The sequence below is a fragment of the Mustelus asterias genome, chromosome 3 (genome assembly GCF_964213995.1).
Source record: "Mustelus asterias chromosome 3, sMusAst1.hap1.1, whole genome shotgun sequence".
In the NCBI taxonomy this organism is placed as follows: Eukaryota; Metazoa; Chordata; class Chondrichthyes; order Carcharhiniformes; family Triakidae; genus Mustelus; species Mustelus asterias.
The window spans coordinates 69,285,925-69,300,344 of NC_135803.1; the positions used below are offsets into that span (position 1 = coordinate 69,285,925).

A 14,420-nucleotide genomic window follows, 5' to 3' on the forward strand; every position below is an offset into this window, starting at 1 on the left:
TTCACAAACAGGACATATAAAGACACAAACGCAATTTACAAAATAATGGTTGGAATGTGAGTCTTTACAGGTAATCAAGTCTTAAAGGTACAGACAATGTTAGTGGAGAGAGGGTTAAGCACAGGTTAAAGAGATGTGTATTGTCTCCAGACAGGACAGTTAGTGAGATTTTGCCAGCCCAGACAAGTCGTGGGGGTTACAGATAGTGTGACATGAACCCAAGATCCCAGTTGAGGCCGTCCTCATGTGTGCGGAACTTGGCTATCAGTCTCTGCTCAGCGATTATGCATTGTCGTGTGTCGTGAATGCTTACCTGAAGATCAGAGGCTGAATGCCCGTGACTGCTGAAGTATTCCCCGACTGGAAGGGAACACTTCTGCCTGGTGATTGTTGAGCGGTGCTCAATCATTCATTGTCGTAGCGTCTGCATGGTCTCCCCAATGTACCATGCCTCGGGACATCCTTTCCTGCAGCGTATCAGGTAGACAACGTTGGCCGAGTTGCAAGAGTATGTACCGTGTACCTGGTGGATGTTGTTCTCACGTGAGATGATGGCATCCGTGTCGATGATCCGGCACGTCTTGCAGAGGTTGCTGTGGCAGGATTGTGTGATGTCGTGGTCACTGTTCTCCTGAAGGTTGTGTCCAAGAATGCAACTGATTCCGGAGAGTAGTCCATGGTGAGTCTGAGGGTGGCATGGAACTTGTTGATGTCATCATATAGTTGTTTCAATGATTGTTCGCCATGAGTCCAAAGGAAAAAAATGCCATCGATGTATCTAGTGTATAGCATCGGTTGAAGATCCTGTGCAGTGAAGAGGTCTTGTTCGAACCTGTGCATAAAGATGTTGGCATATTGGACACACCAGACACACGGAACAGCCATGGGGACCAAATTCGCACCTCAATATAATAACATCAACAAGTTCCATGCCACCATCAGATTCACCATGGACTACTCTCCGGAATCAGTTGCATTCTTGGACACAGGCATCTCCATCAAGGACGGTCACCTCAGCACTTCACTTTACTGCAAGCCCACGGATAACCTCACGATGCTCCACTTCTCCAGCTTCCACCCTAAACACGTTAAAGAAGCCATTCCCTACGGACAAGCCCTCCGTATACACAGGATCTGCTCAGATGAGGAGGATCGCAACAGACACCTCCAGACGCTGAAAGATGCCCTCATAAGAACAGGATATGGCGTTCGACTCATCGATCAACAGTTCTGATGGGCCACAAAACTGCACTGACCTCCTCAGAAGACAAACACGGGACACGGCGGACAGAGTATCCTTCGTCGTCCAGTACTTCCCCGGAGCGGAGAGGCGACGACGTCTTCTCCGGAGCCTTCAACATGTCATTGATGAAGACGAACATCTCGGCCAGGCCATCCCCACACCCCCACTTCTTGCCTTCAAACAACCGCACAACCTCAAACAGACCATTGTCTGCATCAAACTACCCAGTCTTCAGGAGAACAGTGACCCCGACACCACACAACCTCTGCAAGACGTGCCAGATCATCGACACGGATGCCATCATCTCAAGTGAGAACATCATCCATCAGGTACACAGTACATACTCTTGCGACTCGGCCAACGTTGTCTACCTGATACGCTGCAGGAAAGGATGTCCCGAGGCATGGTACATTGGGGAAACCATGCAGACGCTACGACAACGAATGAATGAACACCGCTCAACAAGGCAGGAGTGTTCCCTTCCAGTCGGGGAACACTTCAGCAGTCACGGGCATTCAGCCTCTGATCTTCGGGTAAGCATTCTCCAAGGCGGTCTTCACAACACACGACAACGCAGAATCGCTGAGCAGAAACTGATAGTCAAGTTCCGCACACATGAGGATGGCCTCAACCGGGATCTTGGGTTCATGTCACACTATCTGTAACCCCCACGACTTGCCTGGGCTTGCAAAATCTCACAACCTGTCCTGGCAGGAGACAATACACATCTCTTTAACCTGTGCTTAACCCTCTCTCCACTCACATTGTCTGTACCTTTAAAGACTTGATTACTTGTAAAGACGCGCATTCCAACCATTATCTTGTAAATTGAGTTTGTGTCTTTATATGCCCTGTTTGTGAACACAAGTCCTCACTCACCTGAAGAAGGAGCTTGAGGCTCCGAAAGCTAGTGCTGTCAAATAAACCTGTTGGAATTTAACCTAATGTTGTGAGACTTCTTACTGTACTTATCCCAGTCCAACGCCAGCATCTCCACATCATAAATAGGAAACATCATGACATAACCTGTAATCACCATGGGGTGGAATTTTACAGCCCTATCACAGCAGGAACAAGGTTGTAAAATGCGGTGAGTCATTCAACTGACTTTGGCGACATAAATTTCCACCCACGATATTCAAATCTTGAGGTCAAAGTTGTTTGTTACTGTCATATATAAGATACCAGCTCTTTTATGTCATGACATACTCCAGGAAGGTACCATTGCTTTTTGCACCATACATCTTCGATTTTATTTTTCTCATGAAAATAACTCAATCACATTCAAATTACATTATCCTTATTTTCTCTCCTTACATTTAAATAGCTAAAAAGGATATTTTTTTGTTTTAAATACCACTTGGTAAGTGAGGGGAAACACTGTTGAATCCATCAATGATCTCAGGAGTGTGAGGTGTAAAATAACAGTCCCACACGTGTGAAGACATTGATAATACTGGATTTGGGGTCCTGCAAATGTGTTGGGATTGCTGTTGCTGTTGTAATGTGCCTTTAACAAATAGCAGCATCTTTTGACCCAGTCTCAGTTTCACTTTGGCCCATAAACAGAATGCAGTGCACGATCCTGCCTCTGATGTCTTTAGCCCTGGTATATTTAGCTGTTCTTAGATGCCCAGTGTTACAATTCCAACTGATGCTACCACTGGACAAGCCAGATCCCAGAGCAAAACCTAGCTTGATAGATTTTATTTATTTTTAATAAACCATGACGGTAAGTTACTGAACAAATTCATAGGAATTTGCAGATTAACTTTTAACACAAAGAATAAAACATTTATTGAACAAGAAAAATGAACTATATTACACCAGACAAAATGGTTGGCAAGATTTCAATTCAAACACAAGGAAATTATTCAAATATCCACTATTCCTTCACCTCAGCGAGAACTTTACAAACACATACAAATTTGGAAAGGTAAAGTAATTAATCATGTGTCTTATACTCTAACATTCAGAGTAAGTGTGCAGCACATGTGAATTCACTTACAAACTGTGGTCAGGCATACCACACTCCAATGTAACTGACAGATGTGACCAAAGCAGATTTGATGGATTTTTCAACAACCCACCCAGGTGCTTGTCACAATCTGAGCCAACCAGTGTCATTGCAGCTCAGTCTTTCTCACAAGGGTTTCGAATCTCCACATTTGAAGAACTTTCTTTAGAATTCTCTTCAAACATTGTTCCCACTCAGATGGCTTCCAGAAGGTTCCCCTCTATGGTTTCAATCTTGTCATAAGAACATAAGAAGTAGGAGCAGGAGCAGGCCATCTAGCCCCTCGAGCCTGCCCCGCCATTCAACAAGATCATGGCTGATCTGAAGCGAATCAGTCCCACTTACCTGCCTGCTCCCCATATCCCTTAATTCCCTTATCGATCAGAAATCTATCTACCCGTGATTTAAACATATTCAACGAGGTAGCCTCCACCACTTCAATGGGCAGAGAATTCCAGAGATTCACTACCCTCTGAGAGAAGAAGTTCCCCCTCAACTCTGTTCTGAACCGGCCCCCACTTATTTTGAGGCTGTGCCCTCTAGTTCTGGTTTCCCTTCTAAGTGGAAAGAATCTCTCTACCTCTACCCTATCCAGCCCCTTCATTATCTTATATGTCTCTATAAGATCACCCCTCAGCCTTCTAAACTCCAACGAATACAGACCCAATCTGTTCAATCTCTCCTCATAAGCTACACCCCTCATCTCCGGTGTCAACCTGGTGAACCTTCTCTGCACTCCCTCCAAGGCCAATATATCCTTTCACAAATAAGGGGACCAAAACTGCACACAGTACTCCAGTTGCGGCCTCACCAGTGCCTTGTACAGTTGCAGCAAGACCTCCCTGCTTTTATATTCTATCCCCCTCGCGATAAAGGACAACATTCCATTCGCCTTCTTGATTACCTGCTGCACCTGCAGACTGAGTTTTTGCGATTCGTGCACAAGGACCCCCAGGTCCCTCTGCACAGTAGCAATGATGTAATTTTTCTCCATTTAAATAATATTCCAATTTACTATTATTTCTTCCAAAGTGGATAACCTCACATTTGCCAACGTTATACTCCATCTGCCAGATCCTCGCTCACTCGCTCAGCCTATCCAAATCTCTCTGCAGACTTTCCGCGTCCTCCACTCATCTTCATGTCATCAGCAAACTTTGATACCCTACACTCAGTCCCCTCCTCCAGATCATCCATGTAAATGGTTCCTTTCCTTTTGGTCTTCACGTACATTGACACTTCACCTTCCAAGCACGCTTTCAGATCTTTGGCTGTGCCAAGCAGAACACCACTGCTCCAAAAATGGTATCTTTGCCCTTACGGCTTAAAGTACAGAGTCACCAACCTTTGGCTGCTCTTTCAGACCTTTAGGACTTCTCTTGAGCTCATTTTGCTTCAAATCTACTCCCTGCAGCTGTCTCTCTAATTCTTTTTCGCTGCTCCTATTGTTTACCTTGACTCAATGAGATCAATCACTGTCTTTGACCCTGTCTGGTTTAGGGCCTTAAGTGTTGAGAACCACTCCCTGTCCTCCTCACTATATCCTGTTCTCCAGGACATTGTTTCTCGAACTGCACCCTGCTTCAGGTCACCTGATCTTCAGTTTCATGCTGTTTTACTTCTTTTCTCTTTTCTTCCTTCTGCACATGTGCGCAGGGCCAGTTCCCAACACGAAGACATGAAAGATGCCAATCACACATGTGTGACCCATCCCCAGCTGGTGCATATACGTTAGTCCGAAGGCCTCCCAGGACCTGCAGTGCCTGAACTCCCAATTTAGGAAATTTTTCCTAACACTAGTCTAAATAAATGAACGCACAACATGTTTACACAATCTCATAGAGTGAATGGTGCTCTGTCAACCTGACTACACTCCCAACCCAACCATCCCCCAAGCCCGAGGATACCCCCTCAAACTGACTACTACTAACCACCTAAACACAACTCAGACCAGCTGGCGACACACTGACCAGACCGCACTCCTCCCGCCCCCCTCAACCTAACTATCCTCCAAATCCAATCTGACTAACCCTCAGCTATCTGACTAACCCCCGGCCACCTGACAGTTCTGTCTACCAAACTATGCCCCTCCCACCCAAGCAAATACCCCTCCCCAGACTGGACTACACCCCCCACTCCCGATCACATTCTAAACATCCCCCCGACCACTGCTCCATGTTGGCTCAAATATCCCTCCCTCCCTGACCCAACCCCTGATTGCCCCGACCACCTCCTGACCTGACTACCCTCCCCACCCTGATCATCTGACTACTACCCAGATCTGACCCAGCTACCACTCAACTACCTACTCACCACCTCTCCATCTTACTCACCTACCCACTCATCCATCCACTCATTAATCCACTCACCCATTCACTAATGTACACTCAAAGGCAGAATACGGCAGCCAGTGCTCTAAAAGAGGGGGTGGGGGATGTCATTTCTCCTTCGAGGCTACTCCGCTCCAATGGAGTTCCATCGGGAATGCTGTGCAGTGCAATTCTTTGACAGGTGACATCCTGGAGGAAATATGCAGAAGCGTTGGGTCGGGTGAAACTTCACACCCAGCATTGCCGCTGCTCAGAAGACTCAGGCCAACATCTGGCCATTCACTTTATTGCTGTTGGCAGTGCAAATTGGCTACCGTGTGTCCTTTATTGAAACAGTTTTAAGGATACCAAAATATCTGTTGCCCACCCACCACTATCGCTCTCCTTAGCTTCTGTTTCTGCCTTTGAGTTGAACATACTCTCTCCATCACCAAAAGTGCAGATTTTTAATTCAGCAACATTGCCCGGATCTGCATCCATTTCAGCTCAGTTGCTCCTGAAAGCCTCATCCTTGCCTTTATTACTACTAGAGTCGACAATTATGATACTTTTTTGGATGGCCTCAAGTTGACTCTCTGTCAACTTGAGGCCATCCAAAACTTTGCTGCCTTATTTATCTAACTTGCCCCAAGTCCTAGTCACCCATTAGGTCAATGCTCACTGACTGGCAATGGCAACACCTCAATTTGAAAATTCCCATTCTTATTTTTAAATCCACCCATTCTTCATCAGTCCTACCAACATCTACGGCCAGAATTTTCCAGCCTTTCACGCCAGCGGGGTATTCTGGTGTCGCCAACGTGAACAGAGATTTCAATGGCTGGTCAGCCCATCGCTTGGGGGAGGCGCTGGAAAATTCCAGCCAACATGCCTCCAGTTGTGCATCCCTGATTTTCTCCCCTTCGCAGCAGTTGGCCATGCCTTCCGTTCCCTGCTCTGGAACCTACCTCCCCACCCCAACCACAGATCTCTGTCTCTCTACTTCCCTCGCTCCTCCTTCAAGATTCTCACTAACAGCCATCTCCTTGGCCAAATTTTTGGCTACCTGTTCAAATATACGTGGCTCAGTAGCAAACTTTAATGAAGTACCTTGAGGCATTTTACTATATTAAAGGTGCTATCCAAATGGAAGTTGTTATTGCTCCATTCAAAAGAACGTCATTGCCTACGAAACTGTTGTAAGGCCGCAAAAGGCACTGTGTAAATGCAAGTTGTTTCTTGAATTGTTGCAATATCTCAGTGCCTCTGATTCAAACACTTATGGTGAAATGGTTATTAATCAATCAAATTTACAAAAGCAAATCACAAATGTCATCTGCAATTAGAAGAATGGCCAAAACTGCTCACATATTCAAGAAAGCAGGAACCGATCTCACTCAGATGGGGCTGATCTTTGTTGAACTTCTTCTCCAGACCTTTCTGGAATTTCTTCTGGAATTTGTAAATGTCTTCAATGTTTCCAAAGATGGTGCGTAACTGCTCCTCTGTGAACATGTCTGTTCTTTTTCGGCACTGCTTAACATAACCCTGTCGAACAAAGAAAATCCCAGGGTGAGGTGTGGCAGAATGAGTCCTGCACTTACAGCTTAATGGATAACTCCCTCATATTTGTTCCAGCCACAATATAGTGCTCAGCCCCAAGTTCATGGCCACCTTAAATTTGTAGAGCCATCCATGCCAGTTAATATTGTACTATTAAAGTTCTTCCCCTGATACTGAAACAAGTCATTCCACAGAATAGTTGGACATAGGTTCATCCTGGTCAATATGAGCAATGGCCAATTGGGCAAGATATCAGAGATAACAGGACCACTTGGAACACATGCCTTAAAAGGAGGGAAACGACACCCGGAAAAAGGAACACAAGAAATAGGGACAGGAAGAGACTATATGGCCCACTGAACTTGCTTTGTCCTTCAATATGGTTATGGCTGATTTTGGATTTTCACTCAATTTTTCCATCCACTCCCCATACCGTTTAATTTCCTGAGAAACCAAAGATCTTTCTATCCCAGCCTCAGATGTATTCAACCGTGGAGCATCCACAATCCTTTAGGAGGGAGGCGATGGCCTAGTGGTATTATTGCTCGACTATTAATCCAGAAACTCAGCTAATGTTCTGGGGACCTAGGTTTGAATCCCACCATGGCAGATGATGGAATTTGAATTCAATAAAAAATATCTGGAATTAAGAATCTGCTGATGATCCTGAAACCATTGTTGATGGTCGGAAAAACCCACCTGGTTCACTAAAGAACCTTTAAGGAAGGAAATCTGCCGTCCTTACCTGGTGTGGCCTATTTGACTCCAGTGCCACAGCAATGTGGTTGACTCTCAACTGCACTCCAAGGGCAACTAGAGATGGGCAATAAATGCTGGCCAGCCAGCAATGCCCATGTCCCAAGAATTAATAATAATAAAAAAAATCCTCTGCAGTAAAGAATCCCAAAGGTTCATAACCCTTTGAGTGAAGAAATTTCTCCTCACCTCATCTCAGTCAGCTGAGGAAAGAAATTGTTTTCTGGATCAACTCAAGATGATAAACTTATACAAACATGGGGTTGGGGAGACTTATATCAAGGTCAGATATGAACTTTAAAGATTGTTTAAGGACTTTACCTGCAACTGAACAAAATACCCAATTATCCTCAGTTCAGAATGAAAATCTTTTATTCAATTCTCAAAGCTAAAGTGTCCAAATAAAAGGGTACAACATCCAGGCTATGAAAATATTTTTTAACCGGTTTCCTATGTAATTAATATTGAAGCAACACTGTTTCTAAGAAGCTTCACCCAAAAAAAACTACTTTTTTTCTTAACTTGCGCTTCTCACGTGTGTGCACATCCAGAATGATGAATGTCAGCACACAAAGAAAAACTTTGCTCCTCTTTTATGCGATATTGGTATCAGTCTCATCCACGTCTGGTTTTGCACAGGTTGGTGAAGGACATTCCAAAGCCTCCAACCTCAGGCAATCAGTATTTGCTCACTGAAAATGCTATGTGCATTGGCCAGACTGCCAGTCTCTTAGATTAAGAGTTTAGACTTAATGTAGGATGAGGCTGAAATTATGCCGACCCCTCTGAAGAATCTGGAACCTGAAAATCTATGAAGCAGTATTTCCATATTCCTAATATTATGCTTTGTAATGGGAAATATAAAATGACTGGTACTTGAGCAGAAACCATTTTCTCTGAAGCCCGCAAATGAATGGTACATTTGTAATGTGCTATCGCAACCCTTACCTCACAGATATCTTTTAAATGTTTGATATAATCATTCTCTGTGCTCATGATCTCACTGATGACATTGGTCCGCATCTGGTCTTTCTTTGATTGACCTGTAGCAAGGCGGCGGTTGGCACTGTTGGCATCATCGGGTTTTCCATCCTCGACCTTGAGCGGATATTCTTCCATGGGTTCATCCTGGTTGACCCACAACTTTAGGAGCAAAAAGGAAAGGTAATTTTATATCTAATTTACAGTCTTTCCAGCTGGAGCTGTGTTCATAGCAAGATCTGAAATGTTTGTGTGTGGGTGATGGAGGGTTGCCCCAGAATGCTGGCCTTAGTCATTTCATCACCTCTTAAAACTTCCTTCAGCTCCCAGTCCTGAGTTTGTCGAGCCTCTTGTACACCAGTCACTTTCCCTTCACCCCACCATTGCAGATATTCTTTCAGCCAACTAGATTATTTGCTAAAATTCCCTCCTTAAATCTTTATACTGCTTCTCCGTTTTTAAGATCCCTTTTTAAAACCCACCTCTTTGACCATCTTTCCTAACATTGATTTCTTTGGCGCAGCCTCCTTTTTGTAACCATGTGCCTCAGCAAGGCGCTGCTTTTCCTACATATAAGGATGCTCTGTGAATCTAAGTTCCATTTCCATTTCTTGTATGATGACCATCAATTAGCAACAACCTGAAGGAGAGAATAACTCTGCCAGCCATCCTCACTGTAAACCATCATCAAAGTTGTCATTTACCTAGTTACTTGAAACCATTTATGAATTTGTACTCGGGACCTTCCAGTCATCTGTGTTTTTCCTGTGATTCGTGTGAAGCAGTTTCCATGTGACATCACAATGCCCTGTTCCTGGGAAATCGCTCGAGCAAATACAGTTCAAATCGTAATCAGAGGTTGCTAAATTCAAATTAAAATCATGGCTAAAATCTAACACCTGTATAATTTGACTGAAACTTCTTAGTTCAAATTACTGGATAATTAGATTCTATTTTTCAAACAATAGAATGATGTTTGACTTAATGGGCATGAATTGCAAGGACCACTGAGCAAAACGCTTACATTCATGATCTCGTATTGGGTAGAGTGTTTAACAAAATGTCTGCTCACTGTAACCAGCACGTTTAAAGCATAGAAAACAGCAATATTAATGTACTCCTGTCAATTTATGACACATTGGAATTTCAGATTAATCTGGTCTTCTTCAACACCAGAAATTACACAAAGTGCTGTTGAGGGTCACTCATTGAAGACTTGTGTGTTAATATCAGGTACTGAGTAAAGCTGAAACCTATTGTACATTTGGCAACATTTCAAGAAATGGCATTTAATGGTAAATTCACTGAACTGAATAGAGAACTCCACTCGATTTGGACAGAGCAATAATACTGATTCACATTCCCTGTCAGAATGCAGCATCAGTGAATTTACCCTTTTTTATTTTGTGTTTATACTAAATGTCTGCCTACTCAAAAGATTACTGATATTTTCTCAATGATTAACTTTTTAACCAACTTTTTGCACTAGCAACAATTGTGCAATACCGTGTCCATTAGGGTTTCACTTATTCCAGTTTAATTTGCATTGTACTAACTATATTGTTAAGAAAATGGAATTAAGTGTTGGACTATTCAATGTAGTTAAGGAACATAATCGAGGCAGAGATTCAGCATTGCAGTCCACTTGGCAGTCATGGGCTGCTTGTGCTTCACTCTCAGTTTGCGATGCCAGCAGAACTGCTCAATTTTATAGTTTGTGCACTGTTACCAACCCCGCCACTCCAGGCCTCCCCTTGCCCCTGCCATCCAGTTACTTCCTACATGGAATGGTCCTCACCCGCACAAAACTAGCAGGAAACCAGCCTTCACTGTCTGCGATTCTCCCCCACCACCACTCTTTGTTGGTAGCATCCACTACTTCAATGACATCACCAGCTTTGAAGCCCAGTTCCTGGTCATCCATAGTGACATGGTCCCAGAGGGCCTCTGCGTACACCACACTGCCATCGCTGATGAGCTGCAAGGAATCAGAAAAATCTTATTTGGATTACGCTTCCAATACAAATTTCAGCTTCTGTCTTAAAATATTTAAAAACAACTCTTCGCATCAGCTCATTGCCACTCTGAATTAAATTGTCCAGATTTGATTGGAAGTGCTCAGTGGGTCTGTGGCAGTTTTCTTTTTAAAAGTCAGGTGCCATGTGCCCCATTTCAAGGAAGATGCCACAAGATGGCCCGTACCTACGTGGAGCAGCACCGTCAGCCCTCTGGATCAGATACCACTTTTAACTGTTATTCACCAGATCTTAGTGCAACAAGCTTCCTGTGAGGCTCGGTAGTTAAAAGAATGAAATAAGTGCTGCTAGGTAACTGAGCATGAACAGGCAGTGACGGGCAATGCACGTAGGCTCTTAATGCTAGGTAACCATAAGAGGAAAAAGGCACTGCATAATTGTAAAAGAACTGTTACATAATACCAATTATTCTTTAAAATATTCCAAAACAGAACACTTCAACATACAAATAAACATGACAGATTAAAAACCCAAATCAATTTTGTGCAATTTTCCTCAAATGAGGGAATTATCTCAATCAAGCAGAAAATATATATTTTGAATGAAAGCATGCATTGGTAATGATGCTGTGTCATGAGCCTGATCAGGGCAGCAGCATCAAACTACCACAGGATTCCTCCTATTTTATTTCTCTGCAATACTGAAAAATCAATGCGATTGGTGAATGAATCACCTTGGAATAGAAAGACTGATCCACCAACCAAGTTTTTCCAATGACTATCAGCCAACAAGTCGCTGCACAATATCCTCCACCTAACGATTGATATTGTGTTATGTGCTTCTTACCCTGTTAACGCAGCCTGGAGTTGGATAGCTGGTATGTAGCAGCTCATGAAAGTGGCGTCTCAATTAACACCCAGTCAAGATATTGAGAAATGTGAACTTTGGAAAGAGAAGTTACAGATTTTGATAGCAACCATCTGACAACCTGTCGTTATTCAGAATGAATGAGGGATGAACATTGTGCTTTATGGAAAGTTACAAATAACATTTGGAAATATATTGACCAATTTTTACAGGGTTGAGTGACAAATAAATTGAAAATGTATTGTCATGAATCATGAAGACGTGCTTTATGCCAAATAATGATTTTTGGTCCACTGGTTGGAAATCTGAATTTCCATAATTTCAATATGAAAGAGACTAAAGTGATTTGAACTCACAACTCAAGACGGCTAACCCCAATGTACATTACTATATATTTCACATTCCAATTCATTGGAATGAAGTTGGTCTGTCTGCAAAATCCAAAGATATTAACTTCAGAGGAGTGTGGAAGACTCACATTTCCCATCTCATTAGCAAAATATCTATGGCAATCACTCGAGGTATTCAACTGTTGGAGATGGGTCATTATGAATAATCACTTTGACAATGGGACCTTGGCTAGGTTAGCTTCCAGACATGAAATAATAAGCCTTTGTAGTACTCTTTTTTTAAATCCCTTTGGGAATTGCAGAAGGAAGGACACATGACAAGCTAACCTTTTGTATGTTTTAAGCATATTTTCTCAGCAGAGCTGAGAACAAGCAGTTTAGGGAGAAGACATAATTCTCTCCCACCTCCTTTTTCCCTCCAACAGACCTGGTAAGCCGCAAGGCCTGTTGGCTGCTGCTGATCATCCAGGCATTCTTTGCTGCAGACAGAAATTTCTTAAAAGAATCCAAACCAGCACTATAGTCCCCTGAAGAACAACCAACGCAGTCATTCATATCTTTAAATCAGAAGCATCAAATTCAGCTTGAAGACAGCCAAGTCACCAAACTACAGACTGCACATTCTTATCTTTTTTTATGGATTCTAATTTGGTCAACCTATCACTCCACATTATGTAATCTGTATTTGTGTATGTGTGAACTTCAAGTGTATGTGAAAGTTGGTGTATATTTTATTATTTTAATTAGATTCGTTTCAGTTTAATAAAGCTTATTAAACTGTTAAACTTAAAAAACCTATTCTATTGGCTCTTTTATGATCATGGTGTGTAAACAGTTAAATACTCAGTGAATTGGAAAGTATATCTTTTCTAAATAATTGTTCCAGTCAAATAAAAGGCTAAAGAGGGGAGCCACTTAATCCCTCCTCACATGGTCTATCTTGTCCCAATAAAAATGCTTTTAGGCAAGTAGTCTGATTAATATAGCTGGGGTGTGGTTGATACGAAGTGATGAGGATATTGAACAATACCAGCAAGCCGGTTAACTTAGAAAGCTAATGTGTGGTTCAGAATATCAACGGCATTGGTTCAATTTCCGTTCAGGCTGAGGTAGATTTGGGACCCGTCTCCTCACCCGACCCAATCATGTGGAAGGTGATGACAAACCACCACTGAAAAGAAACTGTAAAAATAGCTCAGGGTGAAGCATCAGCAGACAATGAGGAAAGGACCTGCCTTTGGACAGAGCCCACATAAATCAATGGCATAATCACACATCCAAGCACATCTGATTGTAAACTCCATTAAAAAAATCTATCATTATCTATCAATGATCTATTCATCAAGGGAAGGCAATGGCCCAGTGGTATTATCGCTAGACTATTAATCCAGAAATTCAGATAATGGTCTGGGGAACATAAGTTCGAATCCCGCCACGGCAGATGGTGGAATTTGAATTCAATAAAAAATATCTGGAATTAAGAATCTATAGATGATCATGAAACTATTGTCGATTGTCGGAAAAACCCATCTGGTCCACTAATGTCCTTTAGGGAAGGAAATCTGCCATCCTTACCCGGTCTGGCGTACATCTGACTCCAGAGCCACAGCAATGGGTTGATTCTCAACTGCCCTCTGAAATGGCCAAACAAGCCACTCAGTTCAAGGACAATTAGGGACGGGCAATAAATGCTGGCCTAGCCAGTGACACCCATGTCCCATGAATGAATTTTTTTTTAAAATTGAAAATGAATATCTTTAAAGTATGCAGTATAAAGTGTGCACCTTAGTACACACGTTGATGTATCAGTAGCGTGAACATCTCTCTGATGACACTAATAAACAAAATCAAAGATATAGTTGAGCACACAACTTCATTTGTGTGACTTCCTTCAAAAGTTGTGACTACTGGTGTGGGTTGGTCACGCAAAATTTCACAAGCAGCTCAGAAAAAGTACGATCGATGACAGATAGTCACGAAGGGCTTGACAGAGGTTTAATGATTGAACTACAAAAAGGATGGGTGTGATAATTTCTTAAGACTTGCAATAATCTATTCACCTTGAAGGCAACTCCGTGACATTTAATGAGTCATTCAGAAATACAATCGGGATATGATGAGCATAGCAAGACTGGAGTTAAATGAGTCTGAAACATTTTTTCCAGTGTAGTTCAGTGCATGAATATGAAATCACTTTCCACAGTTCTTTCAGTAATGCTCAACCCACTGGTACACAACACAAAGCAAAATACTGCGCATGTTGAAAATTTGCAATCAACAGTTGAGTACAGCAATTTTAGATCTTAACCACTACTCCCATTTCAGGCATTGCTAATGGTTCTGTTGTTGCTATTTACA

General features: G+C 42.6%; 1 protein-coding gene across 2 annotated transcripts in view; it reads right to left on the reverse strand.

The window, feature by feature from the left end:
* LOC144491379 (uncharacterized) overlaps positions 1–14,420 on the reverse strand; it is a 448,762-nt gene that overhangs the window by 39,434 nt on the left and 394,908 nt on the right. For both annotated transcript variants that reach the window (XM_078209111.1, XM_078209110.1), the window contains exons 7-9: positions 10,668–10,847; positions 8,837–9,031; positions 6,938–7,117 (exon numbers count right to left, since the gene is read on the reverse strand). In XM_078209111.1, the coding sequence (XP_078065237.1) occupies positions 6,938–7,117; positions 8,837–9,031; positions 10,668–10,847 (555 nt within the window). The remainder of the gene's footprint in view (positions 1–6,937; positions 7,118–8,836; positions 9,032–10,667; positions 10,848–14,420) is intronic.